Source organism: Cynara cardunculus, assembly GCF_001531365.2.
Source record: "Cynara cardunculus var. scolymus isolate 2C chromosome LG 2, CcrdV1, whole genome shotgun sequence".
In the NCBI taxonomy this organism is placed as follows: Eukaryota; Viridiplantae; Streptophyta; class Magnoliopsida; order Asterales; family Asteraceae; genus Cynara; species Cynara cardunculus.
In genome coordinates this window covers 57478067-57492062 of record NC_037529.1, presented here as the reverse complement: position 1 = coordinate 57492062, position 13996 = coordinate 57478067, and the positions used below count along the sequence as shown (strand labels likewise).

Here is a 13996-nt window from a genome sequence, read left to right as displayed (position 1 = left end):
AAAGAAAATTACAAGAATGAAATGGACATACCCATTTTTACAATGTCAACAAGCAACACCCTAGAAAATGTTTTGGAAAAAACATTTAACAATGGCCTACCCCAATAACCAACATTAGAGGATAAGATCCAAATTTTAATATACCACAAGACCATATAACTCTTGGATTGAGCCCACTTCATATCAGAAGCCCAAATCAACATCTCACAGCCCAACCAAAGCATTCATCATGAAACCAAGTTATTGGCATAAGGAGTTATAATTCAGCCCATCAGGTAATAATATAGTTGTAAGATTCCGTATATGCTTACATGGAATATGGGAAAGAGTATGTTATATGTTGATCTTGAAGATCTGTTATAATAAGCAAGTGATGTACTAGAATGTTATGGAAAAAGATTTGTTAGCTACCTATGAAATGTAGCTTGTTGTATGTTTTGGGACCGAATGTGTATTATTGTGTTTCTCATTATATGAAATACATGGGTATATGCAAATGTGGATCTTGAGGTGTTACAAATTTAAATTCCATCACTTCCCCTAAATCCTCAAATGATGGAATCTTTGGAATTCATTTCATTCCATGGTAACCAAACGTTGGAATGAAATTTGGTCAACGAAATAGACTATTCCAGTTCCATCAGATTTCAAGGGATTCCGACGAACCAAATGCACCCTTAACGTTTCACATCCTATTTCATGTCAACTTTTGTTTTGTTTTCAAATTGGGAAACAACACTACATTGTTTCACTTTGTGAAACAACAATTTAATGTTTAACATTAGCGACATTATTTTGTTTCACAATATGAAAAATCACTTTAGTTTTTCACTTTCACTTTCATATCACATTTCACATCAACTTTATTTTGGTTTTTACATTGTCAAAATAACATTAAGTTTGTTTCACTTTAGTGATATTGTATTATTTAATTGCGTCAAATAAAACTTTATTTTTACCAGAAAAATACGAACTAAAAAATTTGTGCTCTTTCCTTGTGCCTATTTCGCTGTAGGAGGTTGGTTCACGGGGACGACTTTCGTCCCTGCTCGACGGGTGGGTCTTGCAGTCAAGCTTTTTGTTGATTTACTGCGTGACGATTTTATTGAGAAATATCCTGTTATTTTGAGGTCATATCTAGTATTCAAAGTTGGAATTGGAATGGAATAATATCGATTCAGACAGAAGAAAAGGATACATTCTGGGAAAATCAAACTTCCATATGAGAGGACCGGGAAGGACGCACCTCTGGTGTACCAATTATCGTCGTGAAATATCGATTGCTTGTTAAACCCTGTGAATTGCGTGAAAGTAGGATACTCCAAATTCGGGAGTCTCTGCGATTAATATCTTCCCTAGAAAAGAAAAGGGTAGTCAAATCCGATAATTTACGATCAATTCATTCATTGTATACATGTGATGTTTTCATTACATTTTTTTTATATTTACTATATTTTTTTTCTCATGTGATGTTTTTATTATTTAAAATAGTCAAATATATTTTATAAAATTGTAAGTTTTTCTATACATTAACAAGTAAACAAGTGAACAATTAAATTAATAATTTACTAAACTAATGAAATATAAAATATTATTATCAATTAATGAAAATTAAAATATCTTATTATTACACATAAATTACATCATATAAGGTTAAATTAAAAAAAAAAAAAAAATTTATTCTAAATTTTAATATCTGTAAAAAGAGAAATGGAAAATAATCAAGAAAAGAAAAAATTATAACCATATCCTTCCTTAATTATATATGGAACGTTAATTAAGGTTGTTAGATTAGAGTGATTAGATGCTTGAGATTGGTTCTGAAGGTTCCTCAACCTTTTTGTGGTTCTCATTTGATTATCATCATATATATGGATAGGTTCGTTTGAGAAGTGGTAAGTATTTGAGAAGTAAAAAGGTGATCTAGCCTTTCAACGGTCAAAGATTGGTTAAAGATCGCGTTTTTGACTGGATAAGATTTGCGGCTTTAATTGATAAAGCGAATAAATAGAGGGATGGTTTTGTAACTTTTACAAATACGCGGCAAACAAGTGCATATGTGAATCCATAAGTGCGTATTTGAACTCATAGCTCATATGTGAATCAGTTAATTAGTTTATATGTGGATCAGTTAATTAATTCACATATGAATTGCACAAGTTTACATGTTAATCAGTTAATTATTTTATATGTGAATCAATTAATTGATTCATATATAAATCACATGGTTTCATATATAAATCAGTTAAATAGTTCATATGTATATTACACGGGTTCACATATAAATATATATTTCATATGTGAATGACACGAGTTCACATATGCATTTGTTTTGCCGCATATTTGTAAAAGTTACAAAACTATCCCTCTATTTTCCACATACTATGTTCATGTTGACAGTCCATATTGTACAATACACCAGACACAACGAACTCGTTCGAGGAAGGATATTGGCTGTTGAAATGTCATTGCTTATTTCTCAAAATACGTTCGTTTATGAACAATCACAAACAATATAACTTACAACACATTATGATATTAAACTGACTAAATTCAAGGAGTAATGTAACTCACTTTTAAATGCACTAAAGTAATATAAAACATAACGTTACTATTTTGCCACCAATCATTAATTACATATGAATCTATGAACCATAATACTAGAACGATTCCTATTGGTGTAAAGAGTTTGTATACTTAACACAAATGAATTGTTTAATACAAGATTACACATATATACATATATCTAGAGGGGGTTAGATTGCAAACCGCCTAGTTCATGCAAACTATAGAAACCAATTTCAATAAATAGAAAAATTCCATGTTTTATTAGTATGAATGTCATTTTACTTTGTAATGATTAATCTTGGTAATGTTTTGATTGTATTTAAATATGAAAAATTAAATATAGTAACTGTTTTTATGGAAGCTGTAAATCAATTTATTTTAATATATAATTATTACCACTAATAATTTATATTCTTTTATTAAATTATACTCCTAAAATCAGTTTGATTACAAATAATTAACTGTCTAATCCTGTTTCAATAACTATAAATGAAATAGTTTCATATATGGTTCATGACACCATGTCAAATGCTCCATCTTTCATTGTAGGTGACAAGAAGTCTCATTAATTCATTCAAGAAACAGTGAAACAGTTTCATATATTGTTGTTTTCATTTGTAAAATAAATGTCATTAATGAAACCATATTAGACAATTTTCAAAATGTTTCAAAAATGGAACTTATTTCATTTTGGTTATGAACCATGAAACTACTTTCATTAATGAAATAATAGTATGCAGGTCTTGAAATGTTTCATTGACTGAACCATATTGGTTTCATTAATAAAACCAATTTCATCTTGGCTATAAACCATGAAACAAATTTAAAAATAAATGAAATATTATTATTCAGTTCTTGAAGTGTTTCATTGACTGAACAATATTTAGTTTCATATGTAAAACCGAGTTCATCTTGGTTAGAAACCATGAAACTTATTCCATTTTGGTTAAGAAACATTTCAACAATTTTCACTGCTGAAACGATGTCATTCAATTTTTGGAATTGTGGAGTCCATGAAACCAATTTCAACAATGAAACGAATTTCACTAATGGAAACATGTTATTCAGATTTTTGGAAAATGTTCCATTGACTGAACCATGTTGGCTCAAAGTTCATTATACAGACGAACAATGAAACAAATTTCACTAACGAAAAAAATGAGATACAGTTTCCAAAATGTTTTTATTGATGAAATCAATTTACAAAAATGAGACGAACAATTTGCTAATTTTGCCCTTTCTTGATTAAATATTAGACCATTTATTTTATTTTTTACTTTCCTAATATAAGACATTTTAATCATGACCATTTATCAAGAAAATTGATGGATGAGATTGGTTTGTAGGGTTTGCACAAAAGAGGGTGGTTTGCATTTGATTGCTCCTCCATATATCTATATATACATATATCTATATCTATATCCATACATATATATATACACACATATAAACCTCACAGTAAATCTCACGAAGAATATATATACAACATTAATACTAACGGGTGGTTTACCAAACATTTACTCGGGTAAGCACTTACCAAATTACATAATCTTACCTAATGTATATGACAGAGACCAAGAATCTTTTCCGGTAAAGGCAAAGACAAGGACTGAGAGTCTTACCCGATAAGTGAGGGCGACGACCTTTACCCGGTAAGTGAGGGCGACGAATCTTACCACGATTAATGTTTATCGGATAAATTGTTGCATACGATACCGTTTTTTGACTAAAATTATACCCGGTAAGTAACTGATAGAGCTGAATTTTTTCAATAGACACATACTCGGGTAAGCATTGATAAACGGCCCCTAATGGTGAAAAGACGAAAATAGCTGCCACGTACATCTCACATGACGTCACGTAACACCAGGCTCTTGACGATATTTAACTCAATTGTAAGAATATTTTTTCCTCAACCAAACCTGCATATTAATAAATAGTCTAGGGACTAAATATGTAATTTACTGTTTCGAAAATTTTGAAACTGCAGTTGTAATCCAACAAAAAACTCCTGCTGGAAGAAATACGATGAAAATGGAACCTCGAAAAGACCGTTTCTAATCGCACCGACCTCCTCGTTCATGTCTCCATCACAATTGCCGCCTCAACCATCGCCAACTTCTCCCATCATTATTTCACAAACCTCATTTGATTTCTTTGCCCCCTCTTCTTATTTTCAAAATCCCACAATCATAATCATCGATTTTCAGTTTCCAATCCCTCGTTTTTTGCAACTAAAAACACGGATTTTCATGTTGGTATTTGTAGGTTCTTTACATCTTTCGAGATCCGAACAAGGGTCGTCTTCAATTCCAGATCATCTGGACGGATTTTGTTTTATTTTGGTCGTTTTCATTCATGTCACCATCAAACCCTAGTTTCAGTCCCTCGAAAGCAATCAGTCAGCGATCTTGTTGCTAAATCTGGTATTGGGTTGTGATTCGATGTTGGATTCCGTCAGGTACAATGTAGATTGGATGAGCAGAAATGGAAATTCGACTGCCACCACTCTCAACTTCTACTCCATTTATGATCCTCTGATTTAATTTCATAAAAGTTATTTAGGTTTTATGCATCGATTCATCGGCACAAGTGAAGAATAAGATGAGGGGTAGAAACGAAAGAGACGAATTGGATAGCCATAAAGGGTCTGTGTCCTCACTCGGGGTTGGGTTAACCAGAGTTCTTTGCTTTCTGATAGTTTTTGTTGTTGGAATAGTGATTGGTTTGGTTTCAAGTTCACATGTAGATAGATATTTCACTTCACAACCTTATAGTCTTAAACTAAATCGTGCATCTCCACACCCTAATCCAATGTACACCAACAGCATTACGAAAACCACGACTGAAACAGATGATCGAAACTGTACTACTACTAAAATTGTGATTAATTGTATTAAAGAGGATTGTTTGAGTATGGAAAGCTTTCGGGCACCCAAGAATTTGAGCCATGGAATGACCGATGATGAGCTCTTTTGGAGGGCTTCTTTGGTGCCAGAAAAGGCACATTACCCGTTCGATAGAATGCCTAAGATAGCTTTTATCTTCTTAACAAGGGGACCTCTTCCTTTTATGCCATTGTGGGATAGATTCTTTAAGGGTCAAGATAAAAGGAAGTATTCGGTTTATGTTCATACAAATCCTGATTTCAAGCTTGATGTTTCAAATTCTTCGGCTTTCTACAATCGGCAGATTCCTAGTCAGGTACTAATCAATTAGTTTCGTTTCGTGTAAGTAGTTTATGAATGTTTAGCATATCTATTACTGTGTTATTTGCTCATAATCCTTGTGATGCTAAAAGTAGTTGCATAGTTTTGTTTCTTTAGGATTCGGTGATCATGCTTTAGATGTATCCCTAGAAACTTGAAACACAATGAACGCGAAAGGAATTGGTCCTTAGATTCGCGTTCAATTTGAGAGTTTAGATTTGTTAAAGGAGATAAAGTTGTCTTGTCCCGGTCTAAAATCACTTTAAACATGAGACAACAAGTTTTTCTGTTGTTCCATCCCGTGTTGTCCAACGTACTAAATGCACCCATATATGTTCGTTTTATTTAGGGATGTGCAGAAAGTCAACCGATCTAAATGGAACCGACCACCATAACAGGGACGGACCTAAGAATTTTTGGATACGGTGGCACCACATAAAATGGTTGCAACTTTCATAAACCTAATTTTTTTTACCATACCACAGAGAAACAATATGGTGGCACGTGCCACCTAACCACCCCTCTAGGTCCGTCTATGCACCATAATTGGATCGGATAGGTTGAAAATTTCAACATCCAATTTGGATCAGCCGATTCTTGGATGGCAGTCCATTGGATTGATTGGATCGGTTGGCAAATTCTAACATGCAATGGATGATTGGATCGGTTCGATTCTTCTCACATCCAATGGATGTCAACCGATGGACATGCCTAGTTTTATTCTTCCTTCTTTTGTTGTTAGCAAAAAGGCATTTTGGACACTACACTTTTATCGAACTACATGTAGATTCTACTATTCCAATATCAATCATCTTGGATAGACTCCATGTTTACGACTTCACGTTTCTTCTAACACACGTTTTCTCGTCTTCTTTTTCGTTTTCAGGCCGTGATGTGGGGAACCGTGTCTCTAGTCGATGCAGAAAGGCGACTTTTAGCCAACGCATTGCTCGACTTTTCTAACGAGCGATTCGTTCTCTTATCAGAAAGCTGCATCCCAATTTACAACTTCCCAACCATCTACAAATATTTGGTTGGGTCCATCTACAGCTACCTCGACTCCTACGACGACCCATCTCGATACGGGCGGGGCCGATACAACCGTCGCATGAAACCCGACATCCGGCTTCGAGATTGGAGAAAAGGTTCCCAATGGTTCGAGATGAACCGAGCACTCGCCATCAAAGTGATATCCGATACAAAATACTACAATCTCTTCAAAAAATATTGCACTCCCGATTGTTACCCAGATGAACATTATATGGCCACTTTCGTGCACATGTTTCATGAGTCGCTAAACGCTGATCGAACTGTAACTTATGTCGATTGGTCGATGGGGGGCCCACATCCAGCAAGTTTTGATGATAAAGATATTACGGAAAGTTTCATTCGATCGCTTAGGAACAATGGGACGAGTTGCTTGTATAATAAGGGAACAACGTCGGTTTGCTTCTTGTTTGCTAGAAAGTTTAATCCGAGTGCCTTGAAGCCGTTGCTTAAGCTCTCCCTGAAAGTACTTGAATATTGAAAGTATCGATGTCGAAAGATATCATTTTTGCCAAAATTTGTTGTAATTTAGTAGTGTTCTTTTGGTGAAGTACACGGTATAGAAATTTTGTGCACTAGTTGTCTGTATAATGTTTGGTAACTGTAAATTTTATGAGGGTTTAAAGAAGAGTTTTATATTCCGTCTTTTTGAGTTAGGGTTTAGCGTTTGCATATAGAATGTGAGCAGTTAAGGCTTTTAGTAACAAGTTTTAAACTTGGAAGAAGTTATGTTAAACATATAATGAGGGTTAGTTTCCGTGAGAATGGAAGTTAGAATGAGAAGGGATCTCCACACTTGGATCGATCTTATTCATGGGGATAGAGATGAGATTAAAAGTGATAAGAGTCAAGATCTCTTTTTATGATTCTCATCTTAACTCTTATTCTCATATGATTCTTTGTCTATATATGATTATATAACAATTATAGTGAGAAGGTGAGAATACTTTTGAGTTTTTAGACGAGTTGACTTTTTAATCTAACTTAAAAGCATCTCCAATGAAAGTTCTTATAAGAACCTACTTTTTGTTGTCACAATCACTTCCAACTCATTAAATTAAGAACTCACAAAAAAGTTTACAATAATAGTTCTTATAAGAATCTTTTTTGTAGATCACATGTATTTTTTCAACATCAAAATAATTATTATATATTTATAAATAAATACAAAAAAACTAGTATATTGTCACTTCACACCAACTTCAAGGTAAGAGTCAACTTTGCTGTATAAAAACTCAAAGGAGTTGAGGTTCTTAACAGAATTTGTTAGTATCTAACCATAATCGGCATTGTAAATTAATCATAGTAATTAAGCCTGTAGTTTGTATAAATGTTTGTTCTTCATATTCTTGAGCCATTTTATTTTCTTCTTTATGAGGTGCATCAATTTTTCTTTCTATATTATTGACCTTTTCAATTATATTTGTTAATAAATTATCTACGTATATAACTTTTTCTTCCATATTACTTATTTTTAATTTATGTAATTCGGCTACTATTTCAAGTTTTTCAATTTTTTCATTATATACTTCAGTGTCAATTCCTTTCTTTTTAATGTCTTTATCTGTATTTAATTCAATATTAAAAACTTTTTTAAAGCAAATGTAACAAATTTCTTTAAAACATATATTACATTGTGTTTTATCTACATTGGATAATATCCACAATAAAAACATTTTATATAATTATTTCCTCTTTTATAAATCTGAACTACCATTAGTCACAGATTATATAATTATAGAAGTAGATGGTTGTAAAGAAGGATGTGGAGCCGTGCTTCTTTGTAAACCTAATAAATATAGCTCTAAAGAGACAGAAAAAATATGCTCGTATGCCAGTAGAAACTTTAACAAAACAGGTATGAACTAGACGAGTTTAGATTTCGAAATACAAGCTCTAATAAATGCTTTAGAAAAATTTAAAATATTTTTACATAATGAATTTACAGTAAGAACAAATTATGAAGCTATAGTTCGCTTTATAAAAAATGATCAAAGCAAAAAAGTTAATAGGACAHGATRRATYWATYTACAAAATATTATACAAGGATGYRGATAYAAAATAAATTTTGAACATATTAAAGGAAAAAATAATGGGATAGCAGATATGCTATCTAGAAATATTAACAAACTATTTAAGCCATGAGCAATAAAGTTCAAATAAATTGTAATCAAAATAATATAATAAGAACACAGTATCTTAAAAAATATTGGAAACAACAAGCATCAAATTTTAAGCAACTTAAAGAATTAGAAAAAGAAATTCAAGATTTAGAAAACAACCCCAATATTCAAGATCCTTATCATCCAAAACATCTTCACTACAAAAAGATAGTCTATTAAATCTTATACAAAAGAAAAAAGTATTCTCAAAATTTGATTTAAAATCAAGATACAATCAGTTACAGCTAGAAGAAAGTTTTAAACCATGGTCAGCCTTTACATGTTCGGAAGGACAATATGAATTGAATGTTCTTAGTTTCGGACTAAAAAACGCTCCATCTATATTTCAAAGATTTATGGATAACATTTTTCTTAAATTTGATTTTTGTTTAGTATATATTGATGACATTTTAGTTGCTAGTGAAACTGTGCAGGAAAATGAAAAACACTTACAGAAGATCTTCAAAGAGATTAAAAAGAACGGTATAATAGTTTCAAAAAGAAAAATGAAATTGTTTAAAAGAAAAATATATTTTCTTGGTTTAGAAATAGGTAATGGAAAAATAGAATTATAATCACACATTTCTATAAAAATTCTAGATTTTCCCAAAAAATTCGAAAATCTTAAACAAATACAAGCATTTTTAGGATTAATAAATTATGCTAGAAAATTTATTCCTAATCTTTCAAAATTAGTTGGACCTTTATACAGTAAGACTACTAAAAATGGACAAAGACACTTTAACAATGAAGATATAAAACTGGTTAAAATAATAAAAGAGGYAGTTAGAAATATAAAACCCTTMGARCTAYCATTARTCACAGATTATATAATTATAGAAGTAGATGGTTGTAAAGAAGGATGGGGAGCCGTGCTTCTTTGTAAACCTAATAAATATAGCTCTAAAGAGACAGAAAAAATATGCTCGTATGCCAGTGGAAACTTTAACAAAACAGGTATGAACTGGACGAGTTTAGATTTCGAAATACAAGCTCTAATAAATGCTTTAGAAAAATTTAAAATATTTTTACATAATGAATTTACAGTAAGAATAGATTGTGAAGCTATAGTTCGCTTAATAAAAAACTAGTATGGGAACCGCGCGTTGCGCGGTAACATGAGTGTTTTGATTAATGATGTGAGGATTGTTTATATAAATATATATTAATTGTTAATAGAGTCATCAACAAATCATATTCAAATAATTCAAAAAAGTTAAATAAAATATAGTTAGTGAAATTTTAATACACACACACACACACACACACACACATATATATATATATATATATTGAGAGAGAGATTTGTTTAGTAATAAAGTTGTAGAACTAAATAAAATGAGTAATAATAACGACGGAAATATTAAGAAATCTGATACAAATTTAAGAATAAAAAATACTCCACATAAAGATGTCTCCTTCAAAGGATGATGTACATGTACTATTTTTCATCTTCAACACACACCTTGACTTTAAAAACACAAAAGTGAATGGACCAACCATATGATATGTAAAAAATCACATACCAACTTAAAACTTCAAATCTTTATAACCCGATAGATAAAATTATAATGCAATCAAAATCATCACATGGACATACATAAAATTATAATATGACTAAACKTACGATRAAAACATACTTAAAAATATAATCCAATCAAAATCATGATACAAACATACATAACATTCTAATACACTCTAAATTACAAAACAAACTTGCATAAAATCCTTACTTTAGATCATAATAAAAAATTCCCACAACCCAAACTTGAAAAGTTCAAATATGATCAAGACTTGATATATAAACGTTCAAGACTTCGAAAACCTGCAAACCAAAAAACGTTCAACATAAGTAAAAATTACATGGTGAACTTGAACATTTTAAATCTTCACCTAATACATAAGAGTTATAATGCAAACAAAAATCACGATACAAACATAAATAAAATTATAATGCAATCAAAATAATGAAACAAATCAATATAATTTTTTTACCTTATATTGCAACCAAAAAATTAAATATTGAACTTGAAGATTTCTTCAAATCTTCATGACATAATGCATAAAAACTTTAATGCAATCTCAATAACGATACTAACATACATAAAATTATGGGAGAAGTGAAAAAAAAAACTATGAAGATTATCAATAGTAAAATAGAAGAAAAACCAAAGAAAAAGAAAATAAATTTATAGATGTATAAGATAGAGATATAATTTGAGAGGGTGTGAGACATGATGATGAATAAATAGTTGTTGTTTATATGTATATAAATAAATGATTGATGGGAAAAGATGAAGGGTTTGGAGTTATGTCATTTGAATTAATATAGAAGGAGATGAATGGTTTGAAGTTGAATGCAAACATTTAACAAAAAAAACATAAATTGACAAAAAAAAATATGTAGTAGTGCATATTGAGAGAATGAAGGAGAAAAAAGAAAAATGATGTTCTAGGCTTTAGGAGATGCCACTTCAAACACTCATGGTTATTCTTTAATATATATATAATAATACATAAGAGTTATAATGCAAACAAAAATTACGATACAAACATAAATAAAATTATAATGCAATCAGAATCATGAAACAAATCAACATAAAATTATTACCTTATATTGCAACCAAAAAATCAAATATTGAACTTGAATACTTCTTCAAAGCTTTATGACATAATGCATAAAAACTATAATACAATCTAAATAACGATACAAACATACATAAAATTGTGGGAAAAGTGAAAAAAAAAAACTATGAAGATTATCAATAGTAAAATAGAAGAAAAACCAAAGAACTTGAAACTTCTTCAAATCTTCATGACATAATGCATAAAAACTATGATGCAATCTAAATAACGATACAAACATACATAAAATTATGGGAGAAGTGAAAAAACAAAAAAAAACTATAAAGATTATCAATAGTAAAATAGAAGAAAAACCAAAGAGAAAGAAAATAAATTTAGAGATGTATAAGATAGAGATAGAATTTGAGAAGGTGTGAGAGATGAAGATAAATAAATAGTTGTTGTGTATAAATAGTTATTGTTGATGAAGCTTAATTCGAAAAAAGTTTATCATATCCTGTGATTATAAAATATCAAAATTTTATTCGAATTTATATGATCAAATCGTAAACACAATTTATATGAGTAAACACAATCATATCATATGATAACAACACATCCAACAATATTGAAAAAGAAATATGTAATAACAAATCACATTTTTTAATGAATATAATTTCTACATAACTTTTAAAATCTTTGAATTCTTCTTCAACTTTCACCTTCTTCATCCCTCACTAAAGGATTTTATATGATTTTATTTTGTTTATTATTGAAACTTTAAAAAACAAATTTCATTAAGAAATAAAAGAAAGTAAATGGAAGAGCAAATCAAGAGTTGGAGGTTAAACTTGGGTATACAAAATTACAAAAATAACCCGTGTTAATTATGAGCTATACATTTTTCATCCAGGAGCAAAAAAGTCTTTAACATATTCAACATTTAAAAAATCAAAAATATGAGAAAAAAGATAGGAGGGGTTCTAAGCATTAGAAGGTGCCACCTCATTCCCTTTGGTTTCTTCTTTAATATATATATAGATGATCAAAGCAAAAAAGTTAATAGGACATGATGGATCAATTTACAAAATATTATACAAGGATGTGGATACAAAATAAATTTTGAACATATTAAANGGACATGATGGATCAATTTACAAAATATTATACAAGGATGTGGATACAAAATAAATTTTGAACATATTAAAGGAAAAAATAATGGGATAGCAGATTTTCGAATTTTTCTGGAAAATCTAGAATTTTTGTAGAAATGTGTGATTGTAATTCTATTTTTCCATTACCTATTTGTAAACCAAGAAAAGATATTTTTCTTTTAAACAATTCCATTTTTCTTTTTGAAACTACTATACCGTTCTTTTTAATCTCTTCGAAGATCCGCTATACCCCCCTTATTGGTATCAGAGCATAGAACGATTCTTTAATTTAAAAGACTAAGCCAAACTCGATTTATTTTGATGGCATGTATAAGCCCATCGTTGTTTTCGAGAACCCGCTTAGGTGAAAATTAAGGGATTAGTTGGTGCTTTCATACTATTAAGATGGTAGCGATGGATTTTTCTACATTTCTAAATTCTGTAAAGTTTATATTATAGATCTTATGTAGCTTTCATTTTATAATAAATCTTATGTAGCTTTCATTTTATAATAGATCTTATGTAGCTTCTATTTTATAATAGATCTTATGTAACTTTCATTTTATAACTTATATAAAAAGGGATATGAGAAAATTTTAATGAAAGGATTGGAAAGTAAAAATTAATTTTAGGGAGATAGGTATTTTAATATTGAAAAAACTCTTGAAATCATAGGTTCGTTAAACTTAAAAAAACTTGAATTTTTAAATCTTGAATTTACTGAAAAAATTAGTAGTAGTATCTCAGTAGACAACGGAAACTTTGTTTGTAGATTCCCTAAGACTCATAAGCATATTTTACATTCTGAAAACATACATTTAAACGGAATAACATATTTAATAATAAATCTTGGAACAAACGTAGAACAAGAAGCTAGAAGAAATAATCAAAACTTAGACAGAATATACAATTTTATAGAAAAAAGAACAGAGTTGATTAGTAAATTTATAGAAAATTTAGATTACATTAAATCACAGAATAATCAAATCATAAACGAGTTAAAAGATATTAAAAAAGAATTATTAGGTAAAACAAGCTCACGGCAAGATTTAAGATCTGCGATAAAAGAAGAAGACAGAGATAAAATAGTTAGTAGCCTAAGTAAAATAAACCTTGGTGAAGAAAAACCAAAAAATAAATCAACACCTTATAAACACTGGTTACCACGAAAATGAACAATCAGAATAAAATTTTTCTTGAAAAAAGTAGAACACTACAAGAAAGTAGAAATTCTACAAGTAATATACAAGATATAATAAATTCGGATAGTTTTATTAACAGAATAATGAGA

The 13996-nt window shown here is 30.0% G+C and overlaps 1 protein-coding gene across 1 annotated transcript; it reads left to right on the top strand.

Annotated features, from left to right (window-relative positions):
* The first annotated feature begins 4652 nt into the window (after positions 1–4652).
* LOC112507574 lies at positions 4653–7476 on the top strand. Its single transcript, XM_025112217.1, has 2 exons — positions 4653–5772; positions 6664–7476. Exons 1-2 carry the CDS (start codon positions 5173–5175, stop codon positions 7303–7305), a joined length of 1242 nt encoding a protein of 413 aa, XP_024967985.1. The 5' UTR covers positions 4653–5172; the 3' UTR covers positions 7306–7476.
* Positions 7477–13996: the final 6520 nt, after the last annotated feature.